General features: G+C 37.5%; 2 protein-coding genes across 5 annotated transcripts; both read right to left on the bottom strand.

Moving 5' to 3' along the window:
- Positions 1-332: 332 nt before the first annotated feature.
- LOC146693884 (lithostathine-like) lies at positions 333-4,099 on the bottom strand. Of its 4 annotated transcripts, none has more exons than XM_085429863.1 (9): positions 4,052-4,099; positions 3,511-3,551; positions 3,152-3,194; positions 2,753-2,833; positions 2,283-2,388; positions 2,066-2,169; positions 1,598-1,963; positions 1,477-1,524; positions 333-1,364 (listed from the first exon to the last, which is right to left on the bottom strand). In XM_085429863.1, exons 1-9 carry the CDS (start codon positions 4,053-4,055, stop codon positions 1,216-1,218), a joined length of 942 nt encoding a protein of 313 aa, XP_085285989.1. In that variant the 5' UTR covers positions 4,056-4,099; the 3' UTR covers positions 333-1,215. The 4 variants fall into 4 exon arrangements, with proteins under 4 accessions (XP_085285989.1, XP_085285988.1, XP_085285990.1 ...); XM_085429862.1 differs by having other exon boundaries at positions 2,606-2,833; XM_085429864.1 differs by lacking the exons at positions 2,066-2,169; positions 2,283-2,388.
- Positions 4,100-10,535: 6,436 nt separating this feature from the next.
- On the bottom strand, positions 10,536-12,794 carry LOC146693885 (secretory phospholipase A2 receptor-like). The gene is made up of 7 exons (XM_085478821.1): positions 12,701-12,794; positions 12,096-12,305; positions 11,856-11,976; positions 11,676-11,767; positions 10,877-11,239; positions 10,749-10,796; positions 10,536-10,590 (listed from the first exon to the last, which is right to left on the bottom strand). The coding sequence occupies exons 1-7, from the start codon at positions 12,792-12,794 to the stop codon at positions 10,556-10,558; spliced, it is 963 nt and encodes a 320-aa protein (XP_085334947.1). The 3' UTR covers positions 10,536-10,555.
- Between the last annotated feature and the right edge of the window lie 3,489 nt (positions 12,795-16,283).

Below are 16,283 nucleotides of genomic sequence, written 5' to 3' on the forward strand. Positions count from 1 at the left end.
GTCCAGCTATGCTGAAAGCTGTCATTTCAAACTCACATAACTTTTTTTCTGTCTCTGAGGATTTGTCTTTTGATAACACTGACTGTTGCTGGTCAAGAGTCCAGCAGCTTCTTTTTGGTGATTTGCACATGTGCATTTTGGATGAATACAGTGTGTGATGCAAGCTGCCGTTGGTCTGCTTGCACATCTCTATGAATCTTATGGAAACAGAGCTAGCATTAGAAAATAAACCTAGCTTTAGTAATTTAGTATTGTAGCTGTATTGTAAGTGCTTAAAATGAGTCAATCTTAAACCTATTTAGCAGTAATATTAATTACTTTAACGCTGATGCTAAACATTTCTCTGCATAAATAGTTTTTTCTCTTTCACTCATGAACTGAAGAAGCTTCTTGGATGAGAGGTGAAACATCTTCAAGAAACTTAGTCCAGTCGCTTTCTTTCCAAGCTCCTTAGATCATTTTTACTCATACTTTATGCACAATTTTCCAGTAATACAGTTTTATGTGTTTTCAGTAGTGTATTGTTTCTTTTCGGAAAAAAATGGTTCAAAAAAATTCCTCCGCCACTTGTATTTTTCACCTAATAATAAAAAATAATTGTTGATAATAGATGTTTATTCAATTACAGAATAATATTTTACAATTCATCAGTCAGGAAGGATTGCAGAAAGATATCCATGCAGTGTACATATACATACAGATAGCACAAACGTTATGTACAAAAAATCAAGCACCAGCTCAGGCTCTTTCCATATTCTATATTCTATAGTCTTGGATGCCGGGAATTGGAGTGCCATGACCTCAGCGTCTGACGGCATCACAGTCCACAGAGCACACAATCACTATTTCTTTCCGTTATTGTGGAACTTCTTTTAATGTTTTAAGTAGAAAAATTCAGTTGAATACATACAACATGGAAAGATTAAAGTTTTTCAGTTTGACAGAAAAACAAATAAATTATAAATATCAAACATGTATTCATTTACTTATTTTTAACTAAATATATATTATGTCATACAACAAAAATTACGTTCAAAAAAGATTTACCTTTTACATGCAAACACCATTGAAAAATTCAGCATTTCTATATATTGACCCTCTTATTAATTTTTCTCTAAACATTAAACAGCATTATACAATATGTATATTCTATATGTATGCAATTCTCCAGCTGTCTCATGTTTTCCACAATCACAAGAGATCTTTGGTATTTTATTATTTATAGGGACAGCGGCCAACACAGAGGGTCCCAGACCTCCATGTACCCCTGGCACCCGCTCTCACCTCAACTGTGGGGATATTGAGACATTCTCTGCAATCATTCTCGGGGGAGCTGTGGTGTATATCATGGTCCATGCAAATCTCTGTAGCCCAAAATATAAAACAATCCTTATATAGATTAAAAGAATGCAAAACAAAATGAGGAGGAAAATTGTGCTTCCAAACTGCAAACATTTAAACTTTCAGTTAATATACCTGCATGCAGTGTAGTCACATGATTATGGCAGGGTATTTCATTCGAACCTGGAAAAGAAGAGAAAAAATAATAATACCAATCTGCTTCTTGTGTCTAACTGCAAAATGAAGAGCAACTTACTTTTACAGATGAAAGGCAATTTGGCGTGACAGTTGTCATTCATCCACTTGATTTCTTTTGTCTCATTAACCAAGATTATCTTTCCACAGTTGTAGTTTAAGGAGTTGAGAGAATAGCTGTTTTTCCACTGATTATACTCTACTTTAGACCCTGAAATCCACTTCCACTCAGGATTCTTGCCAAAAATTGACCGTTCTAGGCCAATCCACACCCCATTCTTTAAGTCTTTTGTATATTTCCACAGACCCTTTAATTTATCATTATCTGTCTGGTTGGTAATTTCAACTACAGAGGAATCCCCTCTCTGGCAGTGCTCCATCGCATCAATCCAACTTTTTGCTTCCTGGTAGAGATTCAAATTTGTACCTGGACACAAAAATGCAAAATCATATATTTTACATACACATAAGATTTCATATTTTCTTTCTTAAAGCAGCCTGAGCATTTATTGTGTTAAATAAACCTTACTGTTATCATTATCAGCACATAGACTAACATTGTTTTGAGCACATTTAAATTTAATCTGTACTTTTTTATTATTCTGTGGAGGTGAGAATGGCAAACAGATTTTTCTGTGGAAGAAAAAAATGTACAGCTGGTGATGAAAAAGCATGCATCACAAGCAATTCTTAAAAATAATACTGCAGCAATGTTTAATAACTGAGTACAACTAAGACATATTTACTGTTGTGCAGTGTTGATAAACTGGTTGTTGACAAAGATTTGCACTGGTTTGGAGCTGGAGCTTCTCTCGCAGTTATGTTTAGCATCACAAGCCAGGTTAATGCTTCCTGATACAAACAAAATGTAAAAATCAACCAGTTAAAGTATAGATGTATTTAAAATCTTTAAACATTCCTCTGTTTCCCACACTCACTGGATACTTTTCCTAATGTAAATATATATTATGTGTTATGTGAACAGTTCGCATATCTCGCTTAATATCTTACACGAAGGCAAATTATTTTGTAGAGAAAATAACAGACTGTTCTGGTTTGAAGTACTTACCATCTCCCTCCTTCAGACACAAATGGACACATTTATTGTTTTTGTATTTAATATCAAGGCACATCTCAGAGCTATTTAGCATACACTGATCCAATGCTTCAGACATGATTTCCAGTGTAACATCGTCAATGTTCCAAGTATAATTACCAGCTGTTAAACGTTCTATTTTTTTATGTTTGCCTTTGCACTCTGTACTGGAACCTTGAGCAAAGACTGGTAGAGTTGTTGCTGTAACAAAAAAACATCACAAGATTACGTCTGGATTTTGCATTTATTTATGTATGTATTATAATTCATTTTAAAGTAAATAAATAAATTAAAATGCTGAGGAAATATGCAGATATGAATAAAATCGCTAATTTACACAGCATTACAAACTTTTAAATGTGTTTTTACATACAATGAGGACCACAAACTAAAGTAAGTCAATTCCATGTTTTGGGCAGGAAGTAACATCAATATCAATGGTGACAAGAAAGGTATTTATTTTATAATTTAGACAAACTCTTAAGATTTCTAGCAATGATAAATCAGTTAAAAACATACCTAAAAGCTGTGACAGAAGAATTGTCAGGGCCATGGCTGGCAACTGAAAAGGAGGGAAAACTGAGAAAGTTTAGGACAAAAATTTTACATAACACCAGATAAGAAGACCGCAAACATATGATAAGCACTTACAGACTAACACACCTTCAGTAATATTAAAGTGTATATATTCAAAGTTAATAATCACATTATTTGTATCATGGTACACCTACTAATATACAGATATCCACCCATCCATTAAACAATGTTATTCTGATAATCTAATTCAAGGTCAGGAGCCTATCACACCCCTCATAGGGTGAGAGGCAGGCCACATGCTGCACAGGTCGCCAGTCTGTTCAGGATTAACACAGACTCACCAGCCGAATAATCATGCATGTCTTTGGACTGTGTGAGGAATCTAGAGTACCCGGAAAGAACACAGAGATTTCTTAGTTATTGCTGAAAGGTGACAGTGCTAAACATCACATCAACATGCTGCCCGAAATACAGACAAACGTCTGGAAATCAACTCAGAGGAAAGTCATTTTCTCTTACTTGATCTGAGAAGTGATCCTTAATAAAATGGCTCAATTACCTCATTTCTTTGCAGCTTGTCTAACATGGCTTGAATACTTTTGAGACATACCTAGACTACTACAATAATGATTCAGTTTTTTTTAAAGACTTCAAGTTGTTCTCTATTTGCCTGTTTATGATACCAAACACATTGCCCAAGTTGAAGGATATTGATTTATAGATTTCTTATGTAAATATCTACCAAGTTTTCACAAGTTTAATTCGTTTGTCTTCATTTGTGACATTGAATAATTTCAATTACACAAAGTAAATCTTGAGAATTTACTTCATACATAATCATTCTGTGCTAAAGACTGCTTATCGCATCTGTCTTGAACTTACCCATTCAGTGAGGACTTGCTGTCAGTCTGCAAAATCTGATAGAAATGAAAGCTGGGATGTGCATGGGAGTCACTTTATGGAGCTTTATGGATTTACCTCATCCCTTATTTGACTACAGAAACACACCCACCAAAACATCGAGAACACACTACAGATATGCAATGTGAATAATTTTTTAAAAGCTAGCAAAATAAGAAAAAGTAATAAAGGCTTAAATGATGGGATCATAGCACTTGGAAAATCTACAAGAAACAGTTAATCCAGTTGATTAAATGTTATTGTTACATCCAATCACCTTTTGGCCTCTGTGTGTGATTGTGGACATGTGCAGAGAGTAGCGTGTGGCTGAATTTGAAGGAGAAAAGGTGTGTGTGGGGGTGCTCCTTTGAGGACAAAGGAAAGGTGTGTAGGTGTGTGTGTGTGTGTGTTCCTTTGAGGGGCAAAAGGGGAGACAGAGTGGATTACAGGGGATTATTGGTGAAACAATAATAGTAATAAAATAAATAATAAAATAAACAGTGGATTAGTGATAAGGTAATAATAAATAAATAAAATTAACTGAGATTTAAAGGTGATCAAGTATGGATGGAGAATTTAATCAAGAACTAGATGAGAGCAGTTGGGGAGAAAGGAAAAGAGAAGTTGGAGAAGTGAATTAAGAGGTTGATGTGTGTGTGTGTAAAACAACGGGGTAAAAAAAACGGGAAAAATGAAAAAGAAAAACTAATGAAAACAAAACAAAAAAAGAGTGTGGAATTGTGAGAGGGGAATTGTCTCCAACTGGGGAGCGGGTGATACTGCAGGTCACCATCTGCCCTTAGTGGACACAAAAGAAAAAACTGAATAGGAGTGTGGTTGATGAAAGTAAGTAATAATAATACGAAGAGGGTCAAGAACCACTAAAATCTTACTTTCAGGGCTTTTAAGACAGGAGAGAGACACGGCTGGAATTAATTGGACATTACGACACAAGGGGAAGTGAAACACTGAAAAGAGGCACGGACCTTCAAAATAAAACAGGAAACACCGACTGAACTTTACACGCGCAAACTTAACACAGACTGGGGAGACGGAACATAGGAACCTGAAACGTGGAACAGGAGGGCACAGAGGACACAAAAAACCAGTGATAATCACAAACAACCCAAAATAAACAAAACCACAGAATGGTAATAAGCTTAAACATAAACACAGGGAGTCCACAGACTGGACCAGGACAGTGAATGATCAAGTTGTCTCAGTGTGTCACTTGCAGGTGGGGAAATGGACCTGGATCAATTCTCCATGAGAAGCAGTAGGAAGAAGATTATAGGTTAACATCATTAGAAACACCCAGCTCGAGTTTTGGCTGAATTGTTTTGCAGCTTCCCTTCCTCATCCTGAAAAAGCAAGCTCCAAGGAAGCTAATCTCTTCTTGAAGACATGGAGTGCAGTTCCAGAAGCACAGCCATGAACATTAACAGTGGACAGAAGTCCAAGAGACAACAGCAGAGTCCTGAGCGGAGAGATCCAGCAGCGCTATGGGCAAACAACATCAGAGAGAGAAACAGAACATCCATCATCACGACTGGATGGATGGAGAGATGCGGTTCCAGCAAGCTGCAACTTCACTATGGGTGAAGGACTTTTAAGGAGACTGTCTGAGTTTGACATTTGCCATGTTTGGAGCAAAATGGCAATGAAAGAGACAGTGGGAGAATACACAGGACAAAGCTGAAATGAAGAACTGCCACTGGACTGCTGGGGAAGAAGAGACCACAGTGAAAGAAGGAGCAGGTGAAGACACAGAGGAATGCTGTTGTTTTAGTGTGGGAAATCAAATTGGGTTAAGGAATCCGGGGAGACAAACGACTATGTTGAGGTCGAGAACTGAGAAAGTGTCCAGACCACCACAAAAGGGGGAGGAAGACAAGCACTGAGGTATGCAAGTGGACTGCTGGACAAAACGGAAAGGCAACACCTCACATGCACACAACATGTACTGGGCGTAGCACAAAATCATACAGGAAGTGGCACACATCACAAGAGGGTACCTGTAGAGGGGGTTAACAAAACACAGCGTGGTTGCCTATGGTAACTCGCAAGCATTAGGATTTAGCTCTGCCTGACTATGATAGAGATTTTTTTAATTTTTATTTAGGTGTTTCTGGAACAAAAAGGTGGAGCAAAAGAAGTTTTGTTTCAGAAAAAAAGGGGGAAGGTAAATAAAATGTTCTTTTTGAAATGTCGTCATATTGCTGGCAGTAGAAACTTAATGCGACACGAGAGGTTCTGCTATTAGCAATAAACATGGGGACTGACTGGACTGACAAAAACTTGACTGACTTGACACCAATATGCAAGATTGCAACTCCACCCACAGAGCAAAAAGGGTGGATGTTTCTTTTTTACAGGAACAGGATGAAAGCGACATCTTAGTTTTGCATGACTTGTAGGCCATGCAAATCTTTTGGTTGCCAGTTTTTCTGTGTCTATTTACAAGCAGTGTGTTAATATGACCTTGTATTGTTTACAGTGCAAAGGTCCACTTTCAGAAAGTGTGCATTTAAGATGCACTGGGCTAACATCTACATCTACTTTTCTACAGCAGAGGGTTAATCATATGATTTAATCACATGATTTGCAGCAGGAAACACCACTGGCCAATTTTTTTAAACATCTATGTAAATGTGTAGATGTACATGTGGAAAAAACCCATCATGTTTTTTTTTTTGGTTTTTTTTACTTATTTCACATGTGAAATATGCAGTACTTTATGTATAAGACCATTATTACTGCCGGTTATAATGGGCTGTATCTTTAAACAGAAAGTGAAGGTTGAGTCATGTATTTTATTTTATTTTTTTGATTTGTGTGTGTGTGTGTATATGTGTGTATCGATCGATCGATATCTATATATATCTATATAAACACCCAGCACGCCCCTGCGGGCGGTTTATTCTTCAAGCTCGGGTCCTCTACCAGAGGCCTGGGAGCTTGAGGGTCCTGCGCAGTATCTTAGCTGTTCCCAGGACTGCGCTCTTCTGGACAGAGATCTCCGATGTTGTTCCCAGGATCTGCTGGAGCCACTCGCCTAGCTTGGGAGTCACCGCACCTAGTGCTCCGATTACCACGGGGACCACCGTTACCTTCACCCTCCACATCCTCTCGAGCTCTTCTCTGAGCCCTTGGTATTTCTCCAGCTTCTCGTGTTCCTTCTTCCTGATATTGCTGTCATTCGGAACCGCTACATCGATCACTACGGCCGTCTTCTTCTGTTTGTCTACCACCACTATGTCCGGTTGGTTAGCCACCACCATTTTGTCCGTCTGTATCTGGAAGTCCCACAGGATCTTAGCTCGGTCATTCTCCACCACCCTTGGGGGCATCTCCCATTTTGACCTTGGGACTTCCAGGTTATACTCGGCACAGATGTTCCTGTACACTATGCCGGCCACTTGGTTATGGCGTTCCATGTATGCCTTGCCTGCTAGCATCTTGCACCCTGCTGTTATGTGCTGGATTGTCTCTGGGGCATCTTTACACAGCCTGCACCTGGGGTCTTGCCTGGTGTGATAGACCCCAGCCTCTATGAATCTTGTGCTCAGAGCTTGTTCTTGTGCTGCCATGCTTAGTGCCTCTGTGTTGTCTTTCAGTCCAGCTTTGTCCAGCCACTGGTAGGATTTCTGGATATCAGCCACCTCCTCTATCTGCCGGTGGTACATACCGTGCAGGGGCCTGTCCTTCCATGATGGTTCCTCGTCTCCCTCCTCTTTCTTGGGTTTCTGCTGCCTGAGGTATTCACTGAGCACTCGGTCAGTTGGGGCCATCTTCCCAATGTATTCTTGGATGTTCGTTGTCTCATCCTGGACTGTGGTGCTGACACTCACCAGTCCCCGGCCCCCTTCCTTCCGCTTAGCGTACAGCCTCAGGGTGCTGGATTTGGGGTGAAACCCTCCATGCATGGTAAGGAGCTTTCTTGTCTTTATGTCAGTGGCTTCTATCTCCTCCTTTGGCCAGCCTATTACCCCAGCAGGGTACCTGATCACGGGCAGGGCGTACGTGTTGATGGCCCGGATCTTGTTCTTACCATTCAGCTGACTCCTCAGGACTTGCCTGACCCTCTGCAGGTACTTGGTGGTTGCAGCTTTTCTAGCGGCCTCTTCATGGTTCCCATTCGCCTGCGGGATCCCCAGGTACTTGTAACTGTCCTCTATGTCTGCAATGTTGCCTTCTAGTACTGAGGGGGTTCAGGCCTATGCAGAACAGCAGTGGGGACAGAGCATCTCCTTGGTAGATCCCGCACTTGATGGTGACTTGTGCTATGGGCTTGGAGTTGGCCTCTAGTGTTGTACGCCACTCTAGTGTTGAAGGCTCTTAGGGTCCCATTGATCTTGTACAATTCTAGGCATTCCAGTATCCAGCTGTGGGGCATTGAGTCATAGGCCTTCTTGTAATCAATCCAGGCAGTGCACAGGTTGGTGAGTCTGGTCTTGCAGTCTCGGCTGATTGTTCTGTCTACCAGTAGCTGGTGTTTTGCGCCTCTGGTATTCTTGCCAATTCCTTTCTGTGTCCCGCTCATGTATTGACCCATGTGCCTGTTCATCTTAGCCGATATGATGCCTGACAGGAGCTTCCATGTAGTACTGAGGCAGGTTATTGGTCGGTAGTAGTCCTTCTTTTCAAACGAAAACGTATCAGTGTGGACATGGCCACAAACTATTTTCATAGCACTCTGTCTTATAGTTCTCAGAGGTAACACCATTTACCACTTGGATGTTAGTACTTTGTAGGGGCGATCGTGGCTCAAGAGTTGGGAGTTCGCCTTGTAATCGGAAGGTTGCCGGTTCGAGCCCCGGCTTGGACAGTCTCGGTCGTTGTGTCCTTGGGCAAGACACTTCACCCGTTGCCTACTGGAGGTGGTCAGAGGGCCCGGTGGCGCCAGTGTCCGGCAGCCTCGCCTCTGTCAGTGCGCCCCAGGGTGGCTGTGGCTACAATGTAGCTTACCATCATCAGTGTGTGAATGTGTGTGTGAATGGGTGGATGACTGGATATGTAAAGCGCTTTGGGGTCCTTAGGGACTAGTAAGGCGCTATATAAATACAGGCCATTTACCATTTTTACCATTTACGAGCTAGAGTTGTTAGCCCCAAGCTCAAACCTGCAGGCCCCAGGTGTCTGACCTCTAACCCTTGCTGCAGGCCCCATGTCCATTCAAGGCCCTTGTGCGGTAGCAGTAACAGGAGTAGTAGGAATGGTAGTTGTACTAGTATTGTGCAACACACATGCAAGCAGGCTTCAGAAACTGGCATTCTTCTGACCTGCAAATGGTGAAAACATCCCACATATGCATGTCATACTCGTAATTGAAATTTTGATAAGTAAAATGTCATCATAAAAAGAGTTTAAAGCTCAATTTGGCATAGACACAGACTTTATTAATCACCCAGCAGGGACATTCACAGTTACAGCAGTACATGGGTCAGGAAGAGAAAGTGAATCAGAAATATAATATAAAAATAAACAAATTACAAAAAACGGTGCACAAATTTAAAATTAGCCAAACAATCTATACGAGAGTAATTACTACTAATCTATAAATGACTGTTATATATATATATATATAACAGTATAACAAATACACTCCATGTCAGTATAAAGATGAGTGTCATTCCTGATCAGTTGATGCAGGACTTATAAATTAAAGCTGTCTGCAAATAATAAGCAACCAGTTTGTTCAAAAAGTAGCACAAACAAAGAAATGACTCAAAATTTATAACTGGAACTCGGCTGATATTCCAGCAGACAATAATTAAAAGTTTTTTCTGCCTCCATAGATTAAGAATTTTATGTTTAATTATTTAACAAGACCTGTGACTTCAAAGCATGTGCATTCAAATTTCGGAACAGGCCCAACATTGTTGTTGTTGTTTTTTTTAATTGGATTTTACTTTGCTGCAGTCTGGTTTTCTTTTCTTTCTTTTTTTCTTTTTTTTTACATTTTGTCTTGCGAGTGTGTATTTTTCTAAAGAAATCTGCATCAGTTTGATTTCATTAACACAAACTTTGTATGCAGTTTACAACAGAGGTAAAGAGATTTAAACACACCAGAATCAAACAGCTAGGAACAAAACTAAATGTACTAAAGAACAAACCAAAAAAATCTAACTTGATATTTAAATAGCACAGCAAGAAAGTCAAAACTATGATCTTGGGTAAACTATTCCAGGTTCATGGCATGTCTAAAATCTGTCACAAATAATTCTATTTTCAGTTCAGTTTAATTACATAGTGCCAAATCACAACAACACTTGTCTCAAGGTGTTTGTAATTTAAGCTAAAGAACCTACAATAATACAAACTATTAAAAATAATGACATCCAAAATAGGTTTCCTGTGAAACACAACAGTAGCTTGAAGAGAGTATTTATACACTGGACATGTTGGGTCATTCATCTGTTTCCTCAGGAATTTCATCTCAGTGTGACCAGGGAGATGCAGTATATCCTGTTCTCGATTCATTTATTAGCAACTATCCTTGTCGATGTCAATGCAAAGCACTGTGACCCAAAACACAAATGTGAATTTAAAATGATAAAAACCAAATAACAGAATGACTTGTGTTTTTAGTTTGCATACATTCTTTCTAAGGAACATGAAGTGAACATAAAGTTACAAGTTTCTGCTTTCAAACTAGAAATAGTTTCAGTAGATTTACCTGGATTCAGAGTAGGTGCTTTAGTAGAGCAAATGTTGTTTTTCAGACCTGGCAATTGCAGAAAGGTGAGATTTAAAAACATTCGGGTGCTTATACCTGACCTAATCTTAATCAAAACAGCAGCTTACGTTGACAGATGAATGGCAGTTTTTTATGGCAGTTTGCATCCAGCAACTTGATTTCTTTTGCCTCATTAACTGAGATGATCTTTCCACAGTGGTTGTTTAAGGAGTTTACAGGAAAACTGTTGTTCCACTGAGAATATAAAACCTTTGACCCTGAAATCCATTTCCATTCAGGATTTTTGCCAAAAATGGATCGTTCCAGGCCAACCCACACCCCTGTGTGTGACTCTGTTTTATTTTGCAGCAGATTTTTAACTTCAACACCGACTGCATCATTGTAGATTTCAACCAAGGAGGAATTGTCTTGCCAACAGTGCTCCAATGCATCAATCCAAGTTTTGTTTACTGAGTGGAACTGCAGATCTGAACACAGAAAGGGTAGGTTAAGGTTTTTGCAACACAGATTTTAGGATGTGGTGACACAAAACAATCTTCTGCCTCACTGCTGCAAATGCAAAGCTGTTTTTAGTTTTCTACATTGGGCATTCAATTAAAAAAATCTGGTTCAATGCAGGTAAATATACATCATCTTACAATGACTATAATTTTATTTTAGCATGTACAAAGTCTCATCTCTACGTTATTCTTTTATTTCTTCTGACTAGTCTAGTGCTACATTTCTCCTGGAGGCACATCTTATGTTGAGTCATATTTCAATGATAAACAACAGTCAGCAGTGATTTTTTTTAATTACAGAGTAATTTCTATTTTGTGTGTGTGGTAAAGCTCTAAGTTGAAAAAGTTCTAAAAACTGCTTCAAACGCAGTAAGATGGTTTCATTTTGTTGAATAAAACTTATCCGTGTCATTACAGATACTGCCTGGGTGTTCTTGAGTGCAGTTAAATTCCATCCTTACCTTCCCATTAGATCCCAAGGAGATACATATTTTCTCTCTGTAAGAAAAAATAATTACCTGTAATGTACACTATGTAGGATTCTTAAGATTACATTAACAGCAGAATGGATGCAAGACATATTTACCCTGGTGTAAAGTTAATACACCTGTCATTAGTAAGATTTTTGTCACAATGATTTCTACTGTCAGCTGGAATGTATATGCTTCTGTTGCACTTCTGAGCAGTGTCAGGTTTAATGCTGGATCCTTGGAAACCATATGTAAGAACACACAGCATGCAGACATCTTGTTTTATGTTGGGGTTTTTTTTTAAACTATGGACATTTAGTAGAGATAAGAACAAAAATGTGGTTTGGAGAGCTTACCTCCGTTTACCTTCAGAGACAAACAGCTAGTTTTGTTCATATTAAAGCTGTTCCCAGGCATACAGTGATCCAATGTCTGACCCACAACCATTAGTGTGTCAGGCTTTGTGCTGGTTTGAAAACATTGAAGTGTCCAGTTCCAACTGTCAACTATGCAGTTAGCAGGGCAATCTATGTTTGGATCTTCTGAGGAACAGCTGAACATCTGGACTGTTGATCACACCAAAACTGTATTTAGTTTCCTTGTATATATATATTACCATAGGTGTTTTGCTTTCCCTTTCCCTTTTATTTTATCAATAAATTAGAGAAAATGATATGCAGTAAAAAATAAATTGTTTTGCAAAAATAAGAAATGCAGGAACAAATGTATAAAATAAATAATAGACAAGCACGAACTTTACAAGAAACATGGATTTTAAAGCTTCAGAGGGATTGAACAAAACCAAATAACGTTTTCTTAAAATGAAAATAGTGCATTTACTAGAGCAGAGAATAGGTTCTTCTTCTGTGTGAATTGCTACAGTGATTGGGTTTGATAATTGTAATTTTGATAAAATAACGTTTTAAGGTTTCTAACTATGACCAATCAGTTAGTGACATACCCAACAGCAGTGATAGATAGGTCAGTCTTGCCATGACCTGTAAACATGACCAGAAAAATATTGGAAAGTTATGAAAAAAACATACACAGCACATTCACGTAGAAAAGTTAAAATACTTTCACCCTTTGCCCAAGTGTTAATGTAACTGTGAAAATTACATATCCAAGGTGCAAAACTAGAGTTAGGGTACAATCTAGGCATTCAAATAGATACACAAATAGATACACATTATATACTGTACACTTGTTTTCATGATACAGAAACACTTAATAATGATAACTTGGATTCTAGTACTTAGTGCAAATGTCGAAACAGTTTGTCCATTAATCATAAAATCATCATAGCCAGAAGTTTTGAGTACAGTAGTTTATTTGTATAAACATATATAAACTACTGTAATAATGATTCAATTCTCTTAAGACTGTAGCTGGTATAGAAAACGAATAGCTCCTCTAATCAAACACGTTGCTTAGACCTACCAAACCAAATGTTCCTTTTCTTTTTAAACTAAATGAGTAAGTTTATTTTTAAAGATCAATCACATATAACCAAATTTCTATATTTGTGTTCTTCAGACAGATCTTGTACTTACCCCATTAAGATTTTTTAGTTGTTGTGATATAAATGCAGGCATAGAAATGTGATGTTGTTTTATAGAGATCCTGTATGCCCGTCCTCTGATTTAAAAGAAGATACATAATTTGATTATTAAACTAAATCTAATCTGTATCACTGTGGGGGTGACGTTCCACCGAGACATCCCATTGGAGTCTAACCACCAAATACCTCCATCTAAATTCTGTACATCAATACATTATGCTTGTTTCTCTTCTTCATGAAATCAAGGGTGCTTCTGTTATTACTCTCTCAATAAATGCTGTATTGAGAGAGACAGTCATTCTTATTTGTTTACTGTATGCTTTACATGATGCTTGCAATGGGTTCCACTGAAATGTAGACATTTAGCTCTGATGGTTTCTGTAATATAACACCATATACCTGTCTGCCTATAGTGTACCAGCTTTGCAGTGAAGTCAATTTCTTAGCTACAGTTTACAAAATAGCAAAGGCTGGAACCATTTATGCAGCATGTTTTGTTGTTGTTGTTTTTTAATATTTCTTGATAGTGGGTCAGATTTCTTTATAATTGTCTCAGAGTATGCAACAAATCTAAACAAGCATATTTTACTATTGTTTTTTTCAGCTGCTGTTTCAAGTCATCCTTAAAAACTGATAACAGGAAACTCATACTGGAATTAGTTCACAGTGTTGTACTTCCCTTTTTTACCCTATGTAAGTATGTATGTAAATCTAGATCCAGAGACCTTACAGTGAGAAAGTGTGTTCAGTCAAATGGGAAACAAATATGTGGTTATCAGTTTTCATGACAAGCAAACCAATATATTGAGTCACAGCCACAATATGAAAAAGCTTGTATTTTTAGTATTATGTTTACAGGAAGTGTTGTTGAATCACTAGTTAATCTGCCACCACCTGCATGTATACTTGTAGAATTAATTTAGTGCTTTAGATTTCACATTATGACTCATTTTTCATGTTTTCAAATGTGATTTAAAAGGTTCACTTGCCTGCTTATCTACCAGTACTGCAGACATAAAGCTGGGTAAGGTGGATAGCACACATTTACCTTATCTCTATGCCACATTATCCCATGCGAAGTATAATTTGCATTCAGAAAAGTAATCTCTATATTTAAGTTGTGTTTTTTTTAATTCATATAAGGAAGCATTCCTCCTTAAAAGTTAGTAGCTATATAATTTTCAGTTCATTTCCTTTTAATCTTTGCTGTATAAAGGTACTTTATATTGACCTGATCTGTCACGGTTACTGCAGTAGCAAGTCAACATTTTCTCTGTTTAAAATAAAGTCTCCCTTCCTCTGATGACTGTTTACTAATCTTATTCCATGAGATAATGAAAGGAAGGAGAACGAGGATGTGGTTTATATATAGTCTGACACTTGAATGAATCACTAACAGTTGATTTGCCACTGTGGTTACACATCTAGAGAGGAGCTACATAAACATACACATGGCGACTCTCTAGTTAACCCTGTAAAGGCAAGTGTATCATGAGTTTTTGGGATAACTAATATAAATAACTTTTTATTAAAACAATAAATATTTATGTGAAAATATATTAAAGACAAATCTAATTGAAGTAGAACTGCTGAAGGAAACATGAAGTAAATTCTATCTATTTGTGACTGTATGCGCAGTGATGTGAATTCTTTATGTTTGTAATTTTTACTATTTGAATTTTCTTTGCTCTTGCTAAATTTCTTTCTGCAGTTAAATTCTAAATTGTGGACATTCACTTTCTAACCTTTTCTAAAATACTAAAGGTAGAAGTCTGAGTATTGTTTACTATAAGTGCCACGATCAATAGGGGAGCTACTGTTAAAAAGAGGAATTGACAGGATTTGACCTCCATGGCTACTCGGGTTTCTTCTTATCAGGGTTAGCAAGGAAGACACCTGGACAATTTCAAGGTAGTTAGTACTGGGCACATGTGCATTTTCAAGCTACTGTTGTGTTTCACAGGAAAACTATTTTGGATGTCATTATTTTTAATAGTTTGTATTATTGTAGGTTCTTTAGCTTAAATTACAAACACCTTGAGACAAGTGTTGTTGTGATTTGGCACTATGTAATTAAACTGAACTGAAAATAGAATTATTTGTGACAGATTTTAGACATGCCATAAACCTGGAATAGTTTACCTAAGATCATAGTTTTGACTTTCTTGCTGTGCTATTTAAATATCAAGTTAGATTTTTTTGGTTTGTTCTTTAGTACATTTAGTTTTGTTCCTAGCTGTTTGATTCTGGTGTGTTTAAATCTCTTTACCTCTGTTGTAAACTGCATACAAAGTTTGTGTTAATGAAATCAAACTGATGCACACTCGCAAGACAAAATGTAAAAAAAACCAAACAAAAAAAAGAAAAAAAGAAAACCAGACTGCTCAAAGTAAAGCAGCAAAGTAAAATCCAATAAACAACAACGATGTTGAGCCTGTTCTGAAATTTGAATGCACATGCTTTGAAGTCACAGGTCTTGTTAAATAATTAAACATAAAATTCTTAATCTATGGAGGCAGAAAAAACTTTTAATTATTGTCTGCTGGAATATCAGCCGAGTTCCAGTTATAAATTTTGAGTCATTTCTTTGTTTGTGCTACTTTTTGAACAAACAGGTTGCTTATTATTTGCAGACAGCTTTAATTTATAAGTCTTGCATCAACTGATCAGGAATGACACTCAGCTTTATACTGACATGGAGTGTATTTGTTATATATAACAGTCATTTATAGATTAGTAGTAATTACTCTCGTATAGATTGTTTGGCTAATTTTAAATTTGTGCACCGTTTTTTGTAATTTGTTTATTTTTATATTATATTTCTGATTCACTTTCTCTTCCTGACCCATGTACTGCTGTAACTGTGAATGTCCCTGCTGGGTGATTAATAAAGTCTGTGTCTATGCCAAATTGAGCTTTAAACTCTTTTTATGATGACATTTTACTTATCAAAATTTCAATTACGAGTATGACATGCATATGT

This window comes from Copadichromis virginalis, linkage group LG14 (assembly GCF_057382275.1).
Source record: "Copadichromis virginalis isolate Kocher_CV1m ecotype Utaka linkage group LG14, C_Virginalis_male_GT1.1, whole genome shotgun sequence".
NCBI lineage: Eukaryota > Metazoa > Chordata > Actinopteri > Cichliformes > Cichlidae > Copadichromis > Copadichromis virginalis.

Coding starts and splice junctions, on each gene's coding strand:
- LOC146693884 (XM_085429862.1), bottom strand. Junction 2,834..3,151: donor TCTTCTGTCACAGCTTTTAG/GTATGTTTTTAA, acceptor TTTTTGTTACAG/CAACAACTCTACCAGTCTTT. Junction 2,170..2,282: donor TTTATCAACACTGCACAACA/GTAAATATGTCT, acceptor TTTCTTCCACAG/AAAAATCTGTTTGCCATTCT.
- LOC146693885 (XM_085478821.1), bottom strand. CDS start 12,794: ATGTGCTGTGTATGTTTTTTTCATAACTTTCCAATATTTTTCTGGTCA. Junction 11,240..11,675: donor AGGCAGTATCTGTAATGACA/CGGATAAGTTTT, acceptor CCTTTCTGTGTT/CAGATCTGCAGTTCCACTCA. Junction 10,591..10,748: donor AGCACCTACTCTGAATCCAG/GTAAATCTACTG, acceptor TTTGGGTCACAG/TGCTTTGCATTGACATCGAC.